This window comes from Bos javanicus, chromosome 3, assembly GCF_032452875.1.
Source record: "Bos javanicus breed banteng chromosome 3, ARS-OSU_banteng_1.0, whole genome shotgun sequence".
NCBI classification, from domain to species: domain Eukaryota; kingdom Metazoa; phylum Chordata; class Mammalia; order Artiodactyla; family Bovidae; genus Bos; species Bos javanicus.
In genome coordinates, this window is record NC_083870.1 from 36,020,156 (window position 1) to 36,045,254 (window position 25,099).

A 25,099-nucleotide genomic window follows, 5' to 3' on the forward strand; every position below is an offset into this window, starting at 1 on the left:
AGCGACCTCAGAAATCCGTGGGTCAAAGTCTGTCATTTTATAGGTGAGACTATTGAAGCCAAGAATGATTAAATGACTTACCAAAGATCTGAAAGCCAGGAAGAGAATACTGTGCTTCTGACTTTCTATACATATCAAATTATTACCATACATGTTTTATTTCTTCTATTCCAAAATTCTACAAATTGCTATAGAAATAACCAAATCAAAAGCTGGTTAAGATACAACCTGAATGGGATCCTTGAGACAGTAGTCATATTATTCATTTTTAATCTCCTGGTACCTAGCATAGTATAAATATTAAGAAGCCAATATACTTTTCATTAAAGTACTAACTGTTCACTGTAAAATAGTATTTCTTTAAAGATGCCTAATGCTGTCATGAGCATATAATCTGTATGGTGCTATTACTCAGAATACTTCTTTTGTGATTTTAATTTTAAGTAATCACCAAGGATAGGAAAATATTCATCAGTTATCTGCTGCTGCTAAGTCGCATCAGTCGTGTCCAACTCTGTGCGACCCCATAGACGACAGCCCACCAGGCTCTGCCGTCCCTGGGATTCTCCAGGCAGAAACACCGGAGTGGGTTGCCATTTCCTTCTCCAATGCATGAAAGTTAAAGTGAAGTCGCTCAGTCATGTCCGACTCTTCGCTACCCCATGGACTACAGCCTATTAGGCTCCTCCACCCATGGGATTTTCCAAGCAAGACTACTGGAGTGGGTTGCCATTGCTTTCTGTGCAGTTATCTGTTAGGATTAGAAAAACAAATTCCTATATTTTGAACCTTGCTAATGCTGATTTATTTGGGAGGCTTATGTGGCCTCTCCCAAATAGGATTTCTTCCAAGATGTGGTAAAATCCTGTTTTTCTTTTCAGATTTTGTATTGAGTAACTACTTGTGATCTTACTGACTTATATGCAGATCAGTTTTTGCTTGCTGATAATTCTTTCATCAGTTATAATATTTTGATTCAGGATCACACTGTGTAAGCTACCCAGTGAGACTTTGGCAGGGTGGCAGGGTGGGGCGGGGGACTCAAGATACACATAGCTAGAGTGTTCCCTTCCCTGCTGGCAGAATTCAGGAACATCAGAAAATGTTATCTTCTGGATAACAAGAAAAATGCACTGCAGTCTCATGTCTCATTCTTCTGTTATAGTCATCTCACATCTAATAAGTTTAGAAATATAGTTTATGGCTTTTTAGTGAATTTTTTCTTAACATACATTTCACAAATTTTTTAAGTTTTTGACACTTTTGTCTACCAAAATTTCAGAGAGAAATAAGCAATAAGCATAAACAATAAACATAAGCAATTTTGTGTGCATTGGTAAAACCATCAAATATTAAAGAAGCTTTTGTCATATATTTTGATAACTTGATGCAATTATAAACTCTTATAAATTGAGGATAAATTTAATTTCAAAGATCCTAGATCAAGATGCAAGGGTTTTTTTTTAGAGTTATTCAGAATTCTAAGCCTATCACAGCCACTTACCTACAGAAGAATTATTCCAGGAATGAATTTCGTACAGCCTTCTGAAAAACTTCATGTTTACTGTTTATACATTGGACAAAAGTAAAAGACCCTGTTCTGACTGAGAAATTTTAAAAGCACCTGGTTTATGGTTTTGTTGTTCTATGTGTGTGCATGAATATTTTGGAATTCACATCATGATCATTCAGTATAACCATGTGCAATTATGTTTGGCACATTTTCAAGGTGATCACTGGTAGGAAAATATGTAACTTATCTTACTCATCAAATAAGAAGCAATTAACAATGAAAAAAAATGTGTATAATTGCAAGAAAGCATTGAGATTAAGATCTGGATTCTCTGCAATGTCACTGTTTCCTGTTCAGGTTAAAACACATGAAAGTGTGTCACTTGTGGCTTGGCTGCTGCTGCTGCTGCTAAGTCGCTTCAGTCGTGTCTGACTCTGTGCGACCCCATGGATGGCAGCCCACCAGGCTTCCCGTCCCTGGGATTCTCCAGGCAAGAACACTGGAGTGAGGTGTCAATGCCTTCTCCGTGTGGCTTAGCAAACTTGCATAAATATAAATAAGGAAGATGGGGTTAAACACAGAACCAGGCATTTCTGTTTTAATGTGAATAGGTCAACTAAACAATGAAAATTTAAAATTAAAAAAACTGAGATAAATCAAAAAGCAATAGTGTAGGGGAAAAAAGAAAGGTGTTTTTTTTTTTTTTTTTTAGCACTTACCAAGTGCTTTCACAAACATTAGTTCTTTGAACCTTAGAACACCCTGGTGAGGCCTGTGTGGTAGAGCTTATCATCATCCTTGTTTTACCACTGAGCCTTGCCTGCAGTGGGGCAGATTCATATAGTAGAACTGGGATGAGAATGAGCTCTTCCGATGCCACGTCCCTGCTGTCTGATTCTGTATATCTACCTGATAACACTGGTGTGGAAGCAGCTAGGATCAGAGATTGCTTCTTACCAAAGACCAGCTTCAGACAGGTTCTTTGTTGTGGTCTTCTCTCCTTTTCTGGTCCTTTAGTTCCATCTCAGGTACTCAAAAAAATGAAGGGGAAGGGAAAAAAAAAAAAAAAGCCTGTCAGAATAATTCCCAAAATAGTGCTTGCTAAAAGCTATCCATCCAGTCAATAAACTAATTTATATATTCACCTCTATTCCCATAATTCGTGGGCACCCTGTACGTCTCTCCCCACCCCCACCAGAGTGTGTATTTCTGACAGTGACTGGCCAGGGTGACAGTTGCTCTGGCCCTTCCTTATCCATGGGTGATGAATCGCCTAGTAATCTCTACACCACCATCATGCATACGTTGAAAGTGCTTAGGGCATTGTAACTTGGGAGAAATTCCAATCTTTCATAAATAACCATTAATCTATCCCTTTTACGTTCAGCTTTCCAAATCTGTTTCAAATTGTTCAGTGCTATTTCCAGGAGTGCATTAAAGCTCCAATCCAGGTGGTATTAAGGCGATAAATGAGCCACAGGGAAAATACACTCTGTATTTTTCTTAAAGCAATTCTTTCTCCTTTGTACAAAGTTAGGAGCCAAGCAATTTACGATTAAGACTTCTGGAGGATATTCTCTATCATTTTCAGCCATTTTGTCTATGAGTTTAAAAAATGCAATTTTAGCTCTGCCATCCTAGCATACATTAACACTTTTCTCCATAGAAGTAGATTGTAAATATCACTTCTAAGCATTTCTAAGTAGTTTTAATTCATTATGATTCACTGTAGTTTCCTTTTGAAGTAAAATGAAAAAACAGTTATAAGCGAAAGTCAGAAATAAATGTCTGAATATGCATTTATACTTGTGATCAGGCATATCAGAGAGAGTCATCAATTTTAGTTTTGATCCATTTTTATACAGGAAGCAATTTGTTTTTCAGGAAAAGGCATATTTTATGAATCATAATTTAATATTGTTTTGTGTCTGCACCAATTTATTTAATGAAAGTTATAAAGGTGCCTCTTTTCTTACCATATACAGCCTATAGCCTATTTTCTTAGGTACTTTCCAAAGAGAATATTTTCACTAGAATGGCCCAATGTGTACTGTTAGATTTACAAAAGTCCCATCACATAATGCAGAGAATGCCCTGTAAAATGAATGCATATAAAGATAGCACTGTGTGATACATCAGATGACATATAACTGTAAATGTTTTCAAGTTGACCTTGAAGATGTTAAGGAACTCACCACAACAAATACCAGACAGGAGATTAACTAGAAGATGACTCCCTATCTCTGGCATTTGTAATAGGCATAAAAGGAATGACAAGTCAATTATCTGACCCAGAATAAAATGCCCGCATAGGAAAAGAAGGAGGAAATTCAGCTACATGTCTCTTATCAAGGTTAGTAAAAATTTCATAAGTAGATCATCATATGAAGTGCACAAAATCAATGGCTTTGAAAATGGTTGATTTCATAGCTATAATCCTCAGTTCCAGCCATGCATAGGGGATTGGCAGCTGCTCCACCCATTAATATTAATGAATTATCAATGTACAGCCCACGCACAACCACCAGGGAACCAAAAATACCCCACCTACACACTACTTTATTTTTCAATCTTCCAAATGTTTTAGGATGGCTACTCCCTTAATAAGTAGAGAATCGTTAAGTACAGTACATATTATTTCATGTAGCTAAAACTGACATCTCGTAGAAGTTAGTGAGGAAATGTAACTTTATTCATCTGTTAAGGTGTGTTAAATTATCTCACTTGTTTTTGATTGAAGAGATGCCTGTGACCATTAAGGAAATGTAACCTGTACTGCTAGCACATTTCATTAAGAGAAAAATTCAGAATGACCTTAGTAGTCTGCTTAGTGAAAAATTCCTTCTCCAAGAAGATATCTACTAGTGTTAAATGCATTGTCACAGAACATCATTGTTTTTTCTAAATTCTGAATTCAGTAGAGTAAGCTCTGTTCTTTTTCTGATCTCCTCCCCCCTGATGGTTCCTTCCTGCTTTTTAGTTAGACTGATTTCTGTAAGCTCTGATTTCTTCTCTCTACATTTTCTTCCACAACATTCTTGCTTCTATGATTTTAAATTTCCCCTCTGTATGATTGCCATCTAACTCTGTGTTATCCAGATGGATTACATAATCACCTCCTTGACTTTCCCCCAAGTCTTTAACTCCCATTGTCTACTCTTCCCCTATCTAATCCACAGGCAAGTCCTGAACACTGCAGTTAAATGATATCGCTAGCACCTGTTACCCTTCCTGCAGGCCTGTCCCCTTTCTATGACACAATTTTTTAAGTGACATTCTCACCTACCAAGCCATGCCCATCTACAAGCCAGCTGCATATTGATGTCATATTAGTTATTCTAAAATATATAATCCCTTTACTGAGACCCTGTGGCCAGTGATAAATTTCAGATATCATAGTCAAGCTGGTTCCTTAGCTTTCTTTCTACTGTGCCCCTTTGTGAGTCTCATGATGCAGGGAGCAGCAGTGCAAAGCTCTCAAGTTAGAGCTTCTGAATTTGAATTCTGGTTCTGTCACTTGCTTCCTTCACCAGGGCTTCCCTGGTGGCTCAGACGGTAAAGCGTCTGCCTGCAATGCAGGAGACCTGGGTTGATCCCTGAGTCGGGAAGATACCCTGGAGAAGGAAATGGCAACCCGCTCCAGTACTCTTGCCTGGAAAATTCCATGGACAGAGGAGCCTTGTAGGCTACAGTCTATGGGGTCGCAAAGAGTTGGACACGACTGAGCCACTTCACTTCACTTCTGTCGCTTGCTAGCTCTGTGATCACGAGTAAATCATTTAACTCCTCTGTGTCTCATTTCTCTCACCTTTAAAATAGGGATAGTAGTTGGACCTACCACAAAGGAGTATTTTAAGGACTAAATGAAACACTCAGATCAGTGTTTAGCATACAGTAGGGGTATAATAAGTGTTACTCATTATTAGACTCCGCTTAAAGGGAATGATTTGCATTTCCTGTGCACATGTTATAATTTCTTAGCCCCAGGCCTTTCTCATGATGTATTTTGTTTTCAGAATATTCTCCTTTTCCATCTCTGTTTGTTTAAACCCTGAATATTTTACATTCCTATGTCCCCTTTTCCATGTAGCTTTCAGGAAAACCCTGAGTACTCAATCTGTCTTTTGAATTTCCACAGCCTTTCCTGTACCTTTTTAACAGTATTTAGCCCTTTTGTTTGTGTGTGCATGTATGTTACTTGCTTAGTCGTGTCTGACTCTTTGGGACCCCATAGATTGCAGCCCACCAGGCCCCTCTGTCCACGAGATTCTCCAGGCAAGAACACTGGAGTGGGTTGTCATTTCCTTCTCCAAAAGGAACCATAGAAAGAAACAAAGTGAAGTTGCTCAGTCGTGTCCAACTCTTTGTGACCCCATGGACTGTAGCCTACCAGGCTCCTCCATCCATGGAATTTTCCAGGCAAGAGTACTAGAGTGGGTTGCCATTTCCTTCTTCAATTTAGCCCTTTCTACTTTGTATTATGTGTATACATAGTTTCTGAAAATATAGGGGAAAACAAAAACTGTCTTATGAATTTTTCTCATGGTCTAACCAAACATTAGATACTGTATTTGTTGACTGAATGAATAAATATTCCACGTGTTCACTTACCTTTTCCCTAATATGCGAGTGCAATTGCAGTTTGAGAACCTTGCCGCAACTAGTATCTTCTCTTTGCTTGGTTATGTAATTCATCTCCCTCTATTTTAATCCAACCCTTTCCTCTTCTCTTTTCTCCCCATACCTCTAATTATTCCCCTTTTCTGCTCCACTTACCCTTTCTCCCTTCCACTCTCCTTCCCTCATCTTCTCTTTTCTCTTCATCTTCCTCCTCCTCATTGTCTTTAACTGTGGGTTCCTACTTTTTAAAATTTTCTCTACAAACTCGTTGCCAAGATCTGTAAGAACAAAGGGATACTACTTCAAGACGGAGATCTTTTTCTGATTGTTTTTTTTGTTACTCTTCTTTGTCAAAAATAATAGAGCATGTAGCATCCGATTATAATGCAGCTTACTCATATGAGGTACTGAGAAGCAAGCAATTGTTAAATAGCAAATAAAAAGAAGCCCAATATCTGGACAAGGAGAAATAATCTCACAAGAACATTTTAATTACATGTTATGATTACTGCAGTATGTTTTGCGTATGGTTTGTTTTTCTAGAAAGGGGAAATAATTGTGTCATGAGATTATTTTAAAGAGGAATTTGACTAGTGGCCTCCAAGAATAAATTCTTTTCTTATTGTTAATTTCTCTTTCTTATTTACAATGCTATTTTGAATTACAATCCATTCCTCAAAATCTTAACTGTCCTCTTGCCTTAATCAGTATCCTGTCTCTTCTAAATTTGAAAATCATCTAAAACATCATATCTGTTTCCATTTCCATGGGTCTTGCAATGTCTCATCCTATTTGAGGAACATTCCCATGAGTTCTGTTAGGGATACAAATACCAGTGAAATCTAATTCCTAATTAATTATGAATAATTATTGAACAAAACCAATGTGATCTGCTTGTATTTACAAATGTAAATCTGAAAGATACAGTATGCATGTATTATCTCTACTGTAGGATTGAGGGGTGTGAAGCTAACAAAATTGAATAGTAGATTGGAAAGTCAAACCTGAATTCCTATTTTATAATCATAATCTGAAGCCACATATAAGGTTTAACAATTTTATTTTATTATTTTTTAATGGCACTATATTTCTTTATTTTAATTGGAGGCTAATTACTTTACAATATTGTAGTGTTTTTTGCCATACATTCACATGAATCAGCCATGAGTGTACATGTGTTCCCCATCCTGACCCTCTGTCCCACCTCCTTCCCCATCCCATCCCTCAGGGTCATCCCAGTTCACCAGCCCTGAACACTCTGTCTCATGCATTGAACCTGGACTGACGATCTGTTTTACATATGATAATATGCATATTTCAATGCTATTCTCTCAAATCATCCCACCCTCGCCTTTTCCCAGAGTCCAAAAGTCTTTTCTTTACATCTCTGTCTCTTTTACTGTCTCACATATAGGGTCATCATTACTATCTTTCTAAATTCCATATATATGCATTCATATACTGTACTGGTATTTTTCTTTCTGACTTCACTCTGTATAATAGGCTTCAGTCTCATCCACCTCATTAGAACTGATTCAATGCATTCTTTTTAGTAGCTGAGTAATATCCCATGGAAAAGAAATGCAAAAAAGCAAAATGGCTGTCTGGGGAGGCCTTACAAATAGCTGTGAAAAGAAGAGAAGGGAAAAGCAAAGTAGAAAAGGAAAGACATAAGCATCTGAATGCAGAGTTCCAAAGAATAGCAAGGAGAGATAAGAAAGCCTTTCTCAGTGATCAGTGCAAAGAAATAGAAGAAAATAATAGAATGGGAAAGACTAGAGATCTCTTCAAGAAAATTAGAGATACCAAGGGAACATTTCATGCAAAGATGGGCTCGATAAAGGACAGAAATGGTATGGACCTAACAGAAGCATAAGATATTAAAAAGAGGTGGCAAGAATACACAGAAGAACTGTACAAAAAAGATCTTCACAACCAAGATAATCACGATGGTGTGATCACTCATCTAGAGCCAGACATCCTGGAATGGGAAGTCAAGTGGGCCTTAGGAAGCATCACTGCGAACAAATCTAGTGGAGGTGATGGAATTCCAGTGGAGCTATTTCAAATCCTGAAAGATGCTGCTGTGAAAGTGCTGCACTCAATATGCCAGCAAATTTGGAAAACTCAGCAGGAGCCACAGGACTGGAAAAGGTCAGTATTCATCCCAATCCCAAAGAAAGGCAATGCCAAAGAATGCTCAAACTACCACACAATTGCACTCATCTCACTAGTAAAGTAATGCTCAAAATTCTCCAAGCCAGGCTTCAGCAATATGTGAACCGTGAACATCCAGATGTTCAAGCTGGTTTTAGAAAAGGCAGAGGAACCAGAGATCAAATTGCCAACATGCGCTGGATCATGGAAAAAGGAAGAGAGTTCCAGAAAAACATCTATTTCTGCTTTATTGACTATGCCAAAGCCTTTGACTGTGTGGATCACAATAAACTGTGGAAAATTCTGAAAGAGATGGGAATACCAGACCATCTGACCTGCCTCTTGAGAAACCTGTATGCAGTTCAGGAAGCAACGGTTAGAACTGGTCATGGCACAACAAACTGGTTCCAAATAGGAAAAGGAGTACGTCAAGGCTGTATATTGTCACCCTGCTTATTTAACTTATATGCAGAGTACATCATGAGAAATGCTGGGCTGGAAGAAGGACAAGCTGGAATCAAGATTGCCAGGAGAAATATCAATAACTTCATATATGCAGATGACACCAACCTTATGGTAGAAAGTAAAGAGGAACTAAAAAGCCTCTTGATGAAAGTGAAAGAGAGTGAAAAAGTTGGCTTAAAGCTCAACATTAAGAAAACTAAGATCATGGCATCTGGTCCCATCACTTCATGGGAAATAGATGGGGAAACAGTGGAAACAGTGTCATACTTTATGTTTTTGGGCTCCAAAATCACTGCAGATGGTGACTGCAGCCATGGAATTAAAAGACACTTACTCCTTGGAAGGAAAGTTATGACCAACCTAGGTAGCATATTCAAAACCAGAGACATTACTTTGCCATCAAAGGTCCATCTAGTCAAGGCTATGGTTTTTCCAGTGGTCATGTATGGATGTGAGAGTTGGACTGTGAAGAAAGCTGAGCACCAATGAATTGATGCTTTTGAACTGTGGTGTTGGATAAGACTCTTGAGGGTCCCTTGGACTATAAGGAGGTCCAACCAGTCCATTTTAAAGGAGATCAGTCCTGGGTGTTCTTTGGAGGGACTGAGGCTGAAACTCCAATACTTTGGCCACCTCATGCGAAGAGTTGACTCATTGGAAAAGATTTCTGATGCTGGGAGGGATTGGGGGCAGGAGGAGAAGGGGACTACAGAGGATGAGATGGCTGGATGGCATCACCGACTCGATGGACATGAGTTTGAGTGAACTCTGGGAGTTGGTGATGGACAGGGAGGCCTGGCATGCTGCAATTCATGGTGTCGCAAAGAGTTGGACACGACTGAGTGACTGAACTGAACTGAATATTCCACTGTGTATACGTACCACAGTTTTCTTATCCATTCATCTGCTGAAGGACATCTAGATTGCTTCCATGTCCTGGCTATTGTAAACAGTGCTGCAATGAACACTGGGGTACACGTGTCTCTTTCAATTCTGGTTTCCTTGGTGTGTGTGTCCAGCAGTGGGATTGCTGGGTCGTATGCCAGTTCTATTTCCAGTTTTTTAAGGAATCTCCACACTGTTCTCCATAGTGACTGTACTAGTTTGCATTCCCACCAACAGTATAAGAGGGTTCCTTTTTCTCTGCACACTCTCCAGCATTTATTGTTTGTAGACTTTTTGATAGCAGCCATTCTGACTGTCATGAGATGGTACCTCATTATGGTTTTGATTTGCATTTCTCTGATAATGAGTGATGCTGAGCATCTTTTCATGTGTTTGTTAGCCATATGTATGTCTTCTTTGGACAACTGTCTATTTAGTTCTTTGGCCCATTTTTTTGATTGGGTCGCTTATTTTTCTGGAATTGAGCTGCATCACTTCTCGGCCTTTTGGCTAAGATCAAGTGGAAATGAGCTGCATGAGCTGCTTTTCTATTTTTGAGATTAATTCTTTGTCAGTTGCTTCATTTGCTTATTTTCTCCCATTCTGAAGGCTGTCTTTTCACCATGCTTATAGTTTCCTTCGTTGTGCAAAAGTTTTTAAGTTTAATTAGGTCCCATTTGTTTATTTTTGCTTTTATTTCCATTACTCTGGGAGGTGGGTCATAGAGGATTGTGCTATGATTTATGTCAGAGAGTGTTTTGCCTATGTTTTCCTCTAGGAGTTTTATAGTTTCTGGTCTTACATTTAGATCTTTAATCCATTTTGAGTTTATTTTTGTGTATGGTGTTAGGAAGTGTTCTAGTTTCATTCTTTTACAAGTGGTTGATCAGTTTTCCCAGCACCATGTGTGCAAGAGATCGTCTTTTCTCCATTGCATATTCTTGCCTCCTTTGTCAAAGATAAGGTGTCCATAGGTGTGTGGATTTATCTCTGGGCTTTCTATTTTGTTCCATTGATCTATGTTTCTTTGTTTGTGCCAGTACCATACTGTCTTAATGACTGTTGCTTTGTAGTATAGCCTGAAGTCAGGTAGGTTGATTCCTCCAGTTCCATTATTCTTTCTCAAGATTGCATTGGCTATTCAAGTTTTTTTTTTGTATTTCCATACAAATTGTGAAATTATTTGTTCTAGTTCTCTGAAAAACACCGTTGGTAGGGATTGCATTGAATCTATAGATTGCTTTGGGAAGTATACTCATTTTCACTATATTGATTCTTCTGATCTATGAACATGGTATATTTCTCTATCTATTTTTGTCATCTTTGATTTCTTTCATCAGTGTTTTGTAGTTTTATATATATAGATCTTTTGTTTCTTTAGGTAGATTTATTCCTAAGTATATTATTTTTTTCGTTGCAATCGTGAATGGAATTGTTTCCTTAATTTTTCTCTCTGTTTTCTCATTGTTAGTGTATAGGAATGCATGGAATTTCTCTGTTAATTGTATGTCCTGCAACTTTACTATATTCATTGATTGGCTCTAGTAATTTTCTGGTGGAGTCTTTATGGTTTTCTACATAGAAGATCATGTCATCTGCAAACAGAGTTTTACTTCTTCTTTTCCAATCTGGTTCCTTTTATTCTTTTTCTTTTCTGATTGCTGTGGCAAAACTTCCAAAGCTACGTTAAATAGTAGTGGTGAGAGTGGGCACCCTTCTCTTGTTCCTGACTTTACGGGAAATGCTTTCAGTTTTTCACCATTGAGGATAATGTTTGCTGTGGGTTTATCATGTATGGCTTTTATTATGTTGAGGTATGTTCCTTCTGTGCCTGCTTTCTGGAGGGTTTTTATCATAAATGGATGTTGAATTTTGTCAAAGGCTTTCTCTGCATCTTTTGAGATAATCATATGGTTTTTATCTTTCACATTGTTAATGTGGTGTATCATATTGATTGATTTGCAAATATTGAAGAGTCCTTGCATTCCTGGGATAAAACCCACTTGGTCATGATGTATGATCTTTTTAATATGTTGTTGTTTTGATGTTCTGTTTGCTAGAATTTTGTTAAGGATTTTTCCATCTATGTTCATCAGTGATATTGGCCTGTAGTTTGTGTGTGTGTGTGTGTGGCATCTTTGGTTTTGGTATTAGGGTGATTGTGGCCTCATAGAATGAGTTTGGAACTTTGCCTTCCTCTGCAATTTTCTGGAAGTGTTTGTGTAGGATAGGTGTTAGCTCTTCTTTAAATTTTTGGTAGAATTCAGCTGTGAAGCCGTCTGGTCCTGGGCTTTTGTTTGCTGGAAGATTTCTGATTACAGTTTCGATTTCCGTGCTTGTGATGGTTCTGTTAATATTTTCTATTTCTCCCTGGTTCAGTTTTGGAAAGTTATACTTTTCTAAGAATTTGTCCATTTCTTCCAAGTTTTCCACTTTATTGGCATATAGTTGCTGATAGTAGTGTTTTATGATCTTTTGTATTTCTGTGTTGTCTGTTGTGATTTCTCCTTCTTCATTTCTAATTTTGTTGATTTGATTCTTCTCGCTTTGTTTCTTGATGAGTCTGGCTAATGGTTCGTCTATTTTATTTATCTTCTCAAAGAACCAGCTTTTAGCTTTGTTGATTTTGGCTATGGTCTCCTTTGTTTCTTTTGCATTTATTTCTGCCCTAATTTTTATGATTTCTTTCCTTCTACTAACCCTGGGGTGCTTCATTTCTTCTTTTTCTAGTTGCTTTAGGTGTATAGTTACATTATTAGTTTTAACAATTTTACAACCTTTCTGCTTATGTTTCCCTTCCTGAGCTATCGTAAGTTAATGCTAGGATTCGGTACAATGTGGAAGTAATTCTGAAGATTTATCTACCATTACAGGATTATCGTTATGGTAAATTTGTTCTCAACATTGGCATTTTTTTTTCCTAATTTAGGGTAGAAATCTAACATCTGGAGAGGTTGGATTTTTTCCGAGTGATGCTGTCAAGCCTTGCCCATGTGTAAGTATGAGTATTTTATTTCTTTCTACTTTATTTTTTGATGCTGTAGTTAATTATACAAGAATGTACAAAGGATATTGGTCTGGTCCCTCATTAACTTATATTTTCTTATTAATAATATTACATACCAAAATCATAACTCCATTATCAGAAAACATTTTTAAATGTTAACGGAATATATGAAAGAGGAACTTTTTAGTATTTTTTTGTTTGTTGGAACAAAACTAAAAATTTTACCAGGTTTTAGAAGGAATAAACTAAAGCTACCTATCACATATATTGTACTAATTTCCCTTTTCCCTCTGAGGTAAGAATTAAAAGCGAAAGTCGCTCAGTCATGTCCAAGTCTTTGCGACCCCCATAGATTACACAGTCCATGTAATTCTCCAGGCCAGAATACTGGAGTGGGTAGCCTATCCCTTCTCCAGGGGATCTTCCCAACCCAGGAATTGAACCAGTGTCTCCTGCATTGCAGGTGGACTCTTTACCAACTGAGCTATCAGGGAAGCCAAGGTGAGGATCTAATCTATTTCCAGTCACTTTGAGTTACAGAGATATTGCACTTCAACTAGTGTGTTTGAAAGCATGCTAGAAAGCATGAAAGTCCACAGATTCTCCAGTGAAATATCTTACTATTATACATTTTTCTGTGCTCTAGTTTGTCATAACTGTTTATTTAGTGTCATAATGATATTGTCTGAAAACATCAAACACATTAGGCAAATACAAGAAGAGTGAATATTTACTCAAATATTATTATGGATGAATGTCACATAAAATGTACTCCCTAATGCTTCATGAAATTTATAAATTTCTATTTAGCATAATATTTAATCATCAGAATTTGATGTTTAGAGTAGATTTTTATATGAAACTTTAAGTTTTTAACTCTAAGTAAATGAAATTTTTTTCCTGATACTAATATAATGCAATTAATGGTTTGGAGGGAATAAAAACCTTGAACTATCTTGCTTGCCAAATTTTGGTCCTTCTGAGATTTCTAAACTGAACATTCTTTTTAATATTAATTAATAATGGGAATGTCTGCCATCCTTGACCTCAGATGTAATCTGAAGAATAATTTACTCAACTCATTCAAGATTAATTAAATTTCAAAAGCAAAATGAATATAAAAAAAGGTCTTGCTATTTCTGTTGGCTCTATGATCCAATTTCATATATTATTTAGCCTGTTATATCTTGAAAAAAATCACTGAAGCTTGATACCATTCATTTTATTAGATAAGCAAAAATGATTGTTTAGCCAGTTTTCTGTCATTTATATGAACATCATTAAGTCTTCCTATGCTTAAAGAAATGATATTTATATGTAGGCATGTAGCCGAAAATTAAGATTTGGAAACCTAAAGACATCAACTGGGTTTCCCTGGTGGCTCAGATGGTAAAGAATATGCCTGCAATGTGGGATACCTGGGTTTGATCCCTGGGTTGGGAAGATCCCCTGGAAGAGGGCAAGGCAACCCACTCCATTATTCTTGCCAGGAGAATCCCCAGGGACTAGAGCCCTGATGGGCCACAGTCCGTGGGGTTGCAAAGAGTCAGACACAACTGAGCAACTAAGCACAGCAAAGACATCAAATCAAAACTACTAAGCATTTCATGTCCCACATACTGTTTACCTTCCACAGCTCCTTGAATATAGCATAAAATGAGCATTTGAAGTTTTATTTTAGGAATAGTCTATCACAGAGCAGGTATTTAACATATTTTTGTTGTATGAATGAGCAAAGGAGTGAAAAAACAAACAAAATCCCTAACTCAATGTAGGCAGTTATCAGTGGCAGATACTAATTGAATCAGCTTGTAGGATCATAGTGAATGGTATTTGGTGAACTGGTTACTGGAAAAAGAAATATGCTTAGGATTTTAAGCTGATAAAGAGTTGTAGGAACACACAATTATGAGTTGGATTACCAACTAAATATAATTGTTTTTATAGCTTAAAATTAATAAATAGCTATTAAAATTTTACTGTTTTACTTAGTGATATTATAGATTCATTTGTTGGTTGTAGGTCAAATTAAGGTAAATATTTAGAAGGAGGGAAAACACAGGAAGAACATAAAAGAGACAGTTTTATTACTTCTGCCAATATGATACTTGGAGACAAAGCCTGGAGCTACAGCACAAGGTAGACTTGGGTATCTCTGAATTCCAGAGCCTTCAGTAGGTGAATGAGAAGAAAACGATCTTACAGAAGATGATATGCTTATCTTTGCTTGGGCCTTGATTAGAAAGAAAAAGAAAGCATTTGGTTGGAAAGGAAAAAAAAATTTTTTTTCTCTCCCCTAAGAATTTTTATATTTAGGTCTTTAATCCATTTTGAGTTTATCTTTGTGTGTCATGTTAGAAAGTATTCTAATTTCATTCTTTTACATGTAGCTGTGCAGCTTTCCCATCACCACTTATTGAAGAGACTATCTTTTCTCCATTGTGTATTCTTGTCTCCTTTGTCAAAGACAAGGTGCCCATAGGTGCATGGATTTATCTCTGGGCTTTCTGTCTTGTTTTATTGGTCTATATTTCTGCTTTTGTGCCAGTACCATACTGTCCTCTAAAGAATTCTTAACTTTAAATCCAAAGACCACACATGTGAGGGGTTGGAAGTCATAGTACCTTTGTGACCTAAATAATTGTAAGCTAGAAACAGTAGAGCATACATATTTATTGATAATTACCTTAAACATAAACAGATTAAATATTCCAACCAAAAGATGTAGACTGGCTGAATGGATACAAAAACAAAACCCATATACATGCTGCTTTTAAAAGACTCACTTCAGATCTAGGGACACATACAGACTGAAATTAAGGGGATGGACATATTTTTTTCCATACAAAGGGAATCAGAAGAAAACTGGAGTAGCTATACTCGTATCAAACAAAATAAGGCTTTAAAACAAAGACTATTATAAGAGCAAAGAAGGACACAATGATCAAGGATCAATCCAAGAAGATAAAACAATTGTAAATATACATGCACCCAGGATAGGAGGATGTCAATATATGAGGCAAATACTAACAGCCATAAAAGGAGAAACCAACAGTAACACATTAATAGTTGGGGGACTTAACACCCCACTTTCATCAATGGAAAGATCATCTACACAGAAAATCAATAAGGAAGCACAAGCCTTAAATGACAGAGTCAACCAAGGGACTTAATTGATATTTATAGAGCATTCCATCTAAAATCATCAGGATATACATTCTTCTTAAGTGCACATGAAACATTCTCCATATTTATAACATGCTGGGCCACAAGGAGAGCCTAGGTAAGTTTAAGAAAACTGAAATCATATCAAGCATTTTTTCTGATCACAGGACTATGAGATAAGAAATAAATTACCAGGCGAAAACAACTGTAAAAAACACAACACTTGGAAGCTAAACAATATGCTAGTAAACAACCATTGGATTTCTGAAGAAATTAAAGAGGAAATAAAAATATACAGTGACAAACAAAAATGAAAGCATGATGTTCAAACTATGAGATGAAGCAAAAGTAGTCCTAAGACAAAAGTTCATAGCAATACAATCTTACTTCAGGAAACAAGAAAAATCTCAAACAACCTAATCTTACGCCTAGAGCATCTAGGAAAAGAGGAAAAAACAAAACTCAAAGTTTCCTTTTAGAAGGAAAAAATCATAAATATCAGAGATGAAGAAATAGAAGAAATAGAGATGAAGAAACAATATAAAAGATCAGTGAAACTAAAACCTTGCTCTTTAGAAAGATAAACAAAATTAATAAACCTCTAGCCAGACTCAGCAACAAAAATGGGGAAGGGTTCAAATCAATAAAATTAAAAATGTAAAAGGAGAAGTTACAACAGACAGCACAGAAATACAAAGGATAATGAAATGCCAACAAAATGGACAACCAAGAAGAAATGGACAAATCCTTAGGAAGGTACAATATCCTTAGACTGAACCAGGAAGAAAGAGAAAATATGAACAGACAAATCACAAGTACTGAAATTGAAACTGTGATTTAAAAAACAAAAACAAAAACTCCCAGTAAACAAAAGGCCAGGAACAGATGGCTTCACAGGCAAATCTTACCAAACATTTAGAGAAGAGTTAATACCTATCCTTCTGAAACCCTTCCAAAAATTGCAGAGGGAGGAATACTCCCAAGTTCATTCTATGAAGCCACCATTACCCTGATAAAGTTAGACAAAAATGCTGCAAAAAGAGGCAATGTCACTGATGAACACAGACATAAAATCCCTCAACAAAATACTAGCAAACTGACTCCAATAATATATTAGAAGTATCATATAGCATGGTCAAGTGGGATTAATCCCAGGAATGCAAGAGTTTTTAAATATGCACAAATCAGTGTGATACACTACATAAACAAATTGAATAAAAACCATATGATCATCTCAATAGATGCAGAAAAAGCCTTTGAAAAAGTCAACACCCATTTATGATAAAAACTTTCCAGAAAGTGGTCACTGATGGAACATATTTCAACATAATAAAGGCCATATATGATAAACCTGAAGCTAGCATCATACTCAGTGGGGAAAAACTGAAAGCATTTCCTCTAAGATCAGGAATACGGCAAGGATATCATTTTTGACACTTGTATTCTACACAGTTTTGGAAGTCCTAACCACAGCAGTCAGAAAAGAAAAAGAACCAATACAATATTGTAAAGTTAAAAAATAAAATTAAATTAAATTTAAAAAAAAAAGAAAAGAAAAAGAAATAAAAGGAATCCAAATTGGGAAAGAAGAAGTAAAATTGTCACTATTTGCAGATGACATGATATTGTATGGTGAAAATGCTAATGATGCTACCAGAAGACTGCTAGAGCTCATCAGTGAATTTGGTAAAGTTGCAGGATACAAAATTAATACACAGAAATCTACTGCATTTCCATACACTAATAACAAAAGAATAGGAAGAGAAATTTAAAAAACAGTTCCATTTACCATTGCATCAAAAAGAATAAAATGCTTTGGAAGAAACATATCTAAGGAGGCAAAAGCCTATACTCCAAAAATTATAAGACCTGATGAAAGAAATCAAAGATGACAAACAGATGGAAAGATATACCATGTTCTTAGACTGAAATAATCAATATTGTTAAAATGACTATACTACTCAAGGCAAACTACAGATTCAGTGCAATCCCTATCAAATTACCAATGGCATTTTTCATATAATTAGGACAAAAAAAATTTAATTTGTATGAAAACACAAAAGACCCTGAATAGCTAAAGCAATCTTGGTAAAGAAAAAGAGTCGGAGGAATCAGGCTCCCTGACTCCAGACTATTTACTATAAAGCTACAGAAATCAGAACAGCTTGGTACTAGCACAAAAACAAAATTATAGATTACTGTAAAAGGACATAAAGTCTAGAGATAACCCCGCTCAGCTATGGTCACCTATTCTATGACAAAGGAGACCAGAATATTCAGTGGTGAGGAGAAAGTCTCTTCAATAAGTGGTACTGGGAAAACTGGAAAGCTACATGTAAAAGAATGAAATTAGAATATTCTCTAAACTATACATAAAAATAACCCATTTAAAATGGGTTAAAACTCAAATGTAAGACTGAATACTATAAAACTCTTAGTGGAAAACATAGGCAAAATACTCCTTAGCACAAATCACAGCAACAACTTTTTTGATCCTCTTAGAGTAATGGAAATAGAAACAAAAATAAGCAAATGGAACCTAATTAAATTCAAAAGCATCTGCACAGCCAAGGAAATCTTAAAAAAATGAGAAGGTAACCCATAGAATGGGAGAAAATATTTGCAAATGATTTGACTGACAAAAGATTAATCTCCAAAATTTACAAATAGTTCATGCAGCTCAATATCAAACAACAACCTAATCTATCAATAAGCAGAAGATCTAGTACTCATTTCTGCAAAGAAGACATATAGATGGCCCAAAGACACAGCATCACTATTAGAGAAATGCAAATCAAAGATGCTCAACATCAGTAATTATTAAGAGGAATGCAAATCAAAACTATCATACAATGAGATATCACCTCACACCAGTAAGAATGGCCATCATCAAAGTCTACAAATAATAAATGCTGGAGAGGGTGTGGAGAAAAAGGGAACCCTCCTACACTATGGATATTGTTGCAGCCATTATGGAATTATGTATGGAGGTTCCTTAAAAACCTAAAAATGGAGTTACCATACCAAGCAATCCCACTCCTGGGCATATATCCAGAGAAAACCATGGTTCAAAAAGATACATGCATCCCAATGTTCATTGCAGCACTGTTTGCAAGAGCCAGAACATGGAAGCAACCGAACTGTCCACTGACAGAGGAATGGACAAAGAAGATGTGGCACATATATGCAATGGAATATTTCATAGTCATTAAAAAAATGTAATAATGCTATTTACAGCAACATGGATCAACCTGAAGATAATCATATTAAGTCAGACACAGAAAGACAAATATCAATGATATTGCTTATATGTAGACTCTAAGGGAAGAAAAAAAGAATTTAGTTACAAAACAGGAACAGACTCACAGAATTAGAAAACAAACTTACGTTTACCATGGGAAAGGGTGGGATGGGGAGGTATAATTGGGAGTTTGGGATTGATATATACACACTGTTACTTTTAAAATAAATAAGCAACAGGATTATACTGTATAGCACAGGGAACTCTGCTCAATACTCATAACAACCTAAATGGGAAAAGAATTTTAAAAAGAATAGATGCGTGTATAACTGGATCACTTTGCTGTACACATGAAACTAACACAACATTGTTAATCAATAATACTCAAATATAAAATAAAAATTTAAAAGAAACATAAGATGATTACACATTGACTTATTTTCTCAATGCAAGTACCCATCTCTCTAGATTCGTACCGCAAACAATTTCTACAGATAAAGTTACAGGGATTATAAATTCACAATTTGAAATCATTACATTTATGAGGAAATAAACGCATCTTAAGGAAAAATCAACAAAACAATAACATGAGGAATTATATTCACAAGGATAGCAGATAATTCAATTATCAGATACTAAGTTCAAAACTGTATATTTAATATGGTTGAAGAAATTAAAGGGGCATACTCCATTACCAAGTAGGCTTTATCCCAGGGATGTAAGGATTCTTCAATATCCACAAATCAGTGTAATACACCACATTAACAAGTTGAAAAATAAAAGCCATATGATTATCTCAGTAGATGCAGAGAAAGCCTTTGACAAAATTCAACATCTATTTATGATAAAAACTCTCCATAAAGCAGGAATAGAAGGAACATACCTCAACATAATAAAAGCTATATATGACAAACCCACAGCAAACATTATCCTCAATGGTGAAAAATTGAAAGCATTTCCCCTGAAGTTAGGAACAAGACAAGGGTGTCCACTCTCACCACTACTATTCAACATAGTTTTGGAAGTTTTGGCCACAGCAATCAGAGCAGAAAAAGAAATAAAAGGAATCCAAATTGGAAAAGAAGAAGTAAAACTCTCACTGTTTGCAGATGACATGATCCTCTACATGGAAAACCCTAAAGACTCCACCAGAAAATTACTAGAGGTAATCAATGAATATAGTAAAGTTGCAGAATATAAAACCAACACACAGAAATCCCTTGCATTCCTATACACTAATAATGAGAAAATAGAAAGAGAAATTAAGGAAACAATTCCATTCACCATTGCAACGAAAAGAATAAAATACTTAGGAATGTATCTACCTAAAGAAACAAAAGACCTGTATATAGAAAACTATAAAACACTGGTGAAAGAAATCAAAGAGGACACTAATAGATGGAGAAATATATCATGTTCATTGATCAGAAGAATCAATATAGTGAAAATGAGTATACTTCCCAAAGCAATCTATATCCCAATGCAATCCCTATCAAGCTACCAATGGTATTTTTCACAGAGCTAGAACAAATAATTCCACAATTTGTATGGAAATACAAAAAAACCTCGAATAGCCAAAGCAATCTTGAGTAAGAAGAATGGAACTGGAGGAATCAACCTGCCTGACTTCAGGCTCTACTACAAAGCCACAGTCATCAAGACAGTATGGTACTGGCACAACAACAGAAATATAGATCAATGGAACAAAATAGAAAGCCCAGAGATAAATCCACGTACCTATGGACACCTTATCTTTGACAAAGGAGGCAAGAATATGCAATGGAGAAAAGACAATCTCTTTAACAAGTGGTGCTGGGAAAACTGATCAACCACTTGTAAAAGAATGAAATTAGAACACTTTGTAACACCATACACAAAAATAAACTCTAAATGGATTAAAGATCTAAACATAAGACCAGAAACTATAAAACTCTTAGAGGAGAACATAGGCAAAACACTCTCCGACATACATCACAGCAGGATCCTCTATGACCCACCTCCCAGAATATCGGAAATAAAAGCAAAAATAAACAAATGGGATCTAATTAAAATTAAAAGCTTCTGCACAACAAAAGAAATGATAAGCATGGTGAAAAGACAGCCGATAGAATGGGAGAAAATAATAGCAAATGAAGCAACTGACAAACAACTAATCTCAAAAATATACAAGCAACTCCTGCAGCTCAATTCCAGAAAAATAAACGACCCAATCAAAAAATGGGCCAAAGAACTAAATAGACATTTCTCCAAAGAAGACATACATATGGCTAACAAACACATGAAAAGATGCTCAGCATCACTCATTATCAGAGAAATGCAAATCAAAACCACAATGAGGTACCATTTCACGCCAGTCAGAATGGCTGCGATCCAAAAGTCTACAAGCAATAAATGCTGGAGAGGATGTGGAGAAAAGGGAACCCTCTTACACTGTTGGTGGGAATGCAAACTAGTACAGTCACTATGGAGAACAGTGTGGAGATTCCTTAAAAAACTGGAAATAGAACTGGCATACAGCCCAGCAATCCCACTGCTGGGCATACACATCGAGGAAACCAGAATTGAAAGAGACACGTGTACCCCAATGTTCATCGCAGCACTGTTTATAATAGCCAGGACATGGAAGCAGATAAGAAAGCTGTGGTACATATACACAATGGAGTATTACTCAGCCATTAAAAAGAATACATTTGAATCAGTTCTAATGAGGTGGATGAAACTGGAGCCTATTATACAGAGTGAAGTAAGCTGGAAAGAAAAGCACCAATACAGTATACTAACACATATATATGAATTTAGAAAGATGGTAATGATAACCCTATATGCGAGACAGCAAAAGAGACACAGATGTATAGAACAGTCTTTTGGATTCTGTGGGAGAGGGAGGCAGGGGATGATTTGGGAGAATGGCATTAAAACATGTATAATATCATGTAAGAAATGAATCACCAGCCCAGGTTCGATGCAGGATACAGGAAGCTTGGGCCTGGTGCACTGGGATGACCCAGAGGGATGGTACGGGGAGGGAGGTGGGAGGAGGGTTCAGGATGGGGAACACATGTATACCCGTGGTGGATTCATGTTGATGTATGGCAAAACCAATACAATATTGTAGAGAAAAAAAAGTAAAGGGGGAATAAAAGTCTGAGAGGATATTTAATGTTTGGGCATACTTGAATCAAGTACACTAATTGAAATGAGAACCTTAATGGAAATATTACAAAATTTATTAGACTCGAGTAGAAAATTAGAAGAAAAATCTGAAGAAATTTCTCAGTGAACAATCCAGAAAGATTAAGATATGGAGAATGTAAGATAATGGAGTGATAAAGTTCAAATGCATCTTATTGAAACACTATAGATAATTGTGGGAAAGCAATGTTCAAATAATGGCTTAGAATTTTCCAGGATTTATGATAAAGATAAGTGTATATTAAAGTTAATGAATACCTAGATACATTTTAGTGAAACTTCAGAACATCAAAGACAAAGTGAAAATATTAAAATGAACCTGAGATAAAACTATCAAGGGTTGATGATTAAACGTAACAAACAACAGTGAGAGCTTCTAGTTCTGGTCACTGTCAGGTAGCTCCTATTGGATCAATCCTCCCACAGAAAATAACTACAAACTCTGTAGTCTCATACACACACACACACACACACACACACACACACATATATATGATTCTGTGTGTGTATGTATATATGCACCATGCAGGGTGGTTAAAATTCAGATATAATAGAAACCTCACAGTATTACTGGTTTAAAGTGGCAGAATGTAGAGTTTGAAATAAACACAAGCTGGAAAGGGAGATAGGAAATCTTAGGACAGGAAAGACAGAGGTTGCAGTTGGGGTTCAAACAAATTAACTGCCTACTTTAAGAAATATCACACTCTTTGTAAGAGCATAACTGAATTCAGAGCCTCTACAACATTCTCATTCAAATTGTCCAAGATACTAAATAATGAGTATACAAACAAACAGGAAAATATGAACCACACTCAGCAGAAAAGGCAATTAAAGGATAACAACCCTCAGATGTCCCAAATGATGGAACCTGCAGGAAAGGATTTTTTAAATAACTATTATAATTGTGCTCAAGGACAAAAAGGAAAATAGAGTTGGCTCTAGAAACGTGCAGAGGTTAGGGCCCTGACCCTCCAAGCAGTGGAAAATCTATCTATAACATATAGTCAGCCCTCTATATCTACACTTCCTCCATATCTGTGGTTCTACCTTCACGGATTCAACCAAATGCAAATCGTATAGTATGGTAGTATTTACTATTGGAAAAAATGCACAAGTAAGTGGACCCCTGCAGTTTAAACTCAGTTTGTCCAAGGGTTAACTATATGTTTATAATGAATGGACAGGAAACCTCAGCAAACAGGAACTATAAAATAGAAACAAATTGAAATTTTATACAGTGAGATTTCAATATTTGAAACAGTAAGAATAATATGTTCAAAGTTTTGAAGAAAATTAGAAACCTAATCTATCTAGAAAACTGTCTTTCTTTAGTAAGGATGAAATAATGACATCTCTAGCCTAACAAACACATTAAGTTCACTTCTGTCTCATCTAGCTTTTACAAGATGTACTTAGGAAGAAGAGTGTAGCTTATGTATAATTTCACATGCATGCAGTATTTCCAATAAAACTTTTTAAAAATTCTATATCTGTAGCAGAAGTTTAACAATGGAAACAGCCTATGATGAAGGCATAAAAAGGCATTGGGGGAAAACTATTAAAAAAATTATTTATAGCTTTTCTATGTGAGATATTCATCCAAAGGCCCAAAGTATACATGAAAGAAAGGGGGAGGGCTCATGTGAGATTAAAAAGGACAGGATTCTACTCTCATGAAGGGGATCATAGCTGAGAAACACATAGCTGGCTCATCAGACATCAGAATGCACTCACTGTAGAAAGAATAAGATCCAGGCGGACACATCAGGAGTGAAGAGCATCAGATGCCCATTCTGCTTTAGAATTTTATGTTACCCTTAACTTTTATGGCTCCTTCCCAGCCAAGAAAATACACAGCCAAAATATGTTGAAGCTATTTACCTCCTCCCTCCCTCCTCTTTTTCTCTTTTCGTTGTTGTTCCCAGAAAGAGAGACTGTGTTATGAATAAGCATACATTTAAAGAATACAAAGAGGTAGAGGGAAGGAGGAAAAAAAATTTTTTCCCTTTCAGACTTTAGAGGCCATCTATATCTTATCAAAACAGAAACAAAGATTGATTTCTATTTGTGAAAATAAAATCGTATAAGAAAATATTTACAGGATTTGAATGACAGGAAGTGTCATTTACTTTCAATACTATTTGCTTTATATCAGGATCTTTCATGGTGCTGAAGCTTAAAATGTAATCCATCAGTTCAGTTCTGTCGCTCAGTCCTGTCCGATTCTTTGCGACCCCATGAATCGCAGCATGCCAGGCCTCCCTGTCCATCACCAACTCCTGGAGTTCACTCAAACTCACGTCCATCGAGTCGGTGATGCCATCCAGCCATCTCATCCTCTGTCGTCCCCTTCTCCTTCTGCCCCCAATCCCTCCCAGCATCAGAGTCTTTTCCAATGAGTCAACTCTTCCCATGAGGTGGCCAGAGTATTGGAGCTTCAGCTTCAACATCACTCCTTCCAATGAACACCCAGGACTGGTCTCCTTTAGAATGGACTGGTTGGATCTCCTTGCAGTCCAAGGGACTCTCAAGAGTCTTCTCCAACACCACAGTTCAAAAGCATCAATTCTTCGGCACTCAGCTTTCTTCAGAGTCCAACTCTCACGTCCATACATGACCACTGGATAAACCATAGCCTTGACTAGACGGACCTTTGTTGGCAAAGTAATGTCTCTGCTTTTGAATATGCTATCTAGGTTGGTCATAACTTTCCTTCCAAGAAGTAAGCGTCTTTTCATTTCATGGCTGCAATCACCATCTGCAGTGATTTTGGAGCCCAAAAACATAAAGTCTGACACTGTTTCCACTGTTTCCCCATCTATTTCCCATGAAGTGATGGGACCAGATGCCA

General features: G+C 36.4%; 1 protein-coding gene across 3 annotated transcripts in view; it reads left to right on the forward strand.

Annotated features, from left to right (window-relative positions):
• Positions 1-25,099, forward strand: part of VAV3 (vav guanine nucleotide exchange factor 3) — a 435,615-nt gene that overhangs the window by 366,826 nt on the left and 43,690 nt on the right. For all 3 annotated transcript variants that reach the window (XM_061411007.1, XM_061411006.1, XM_061411008.1), the window contains exon 21: positions 12,570-12,635. In XM_061411007.1, the coding sequence (XP_061266991.1) occupies positions 12,570-12,635 (66 nt within the window). The remainder of the gene's footprint in view (positions 1-12,569; positions 12,636-25,099) is intronic.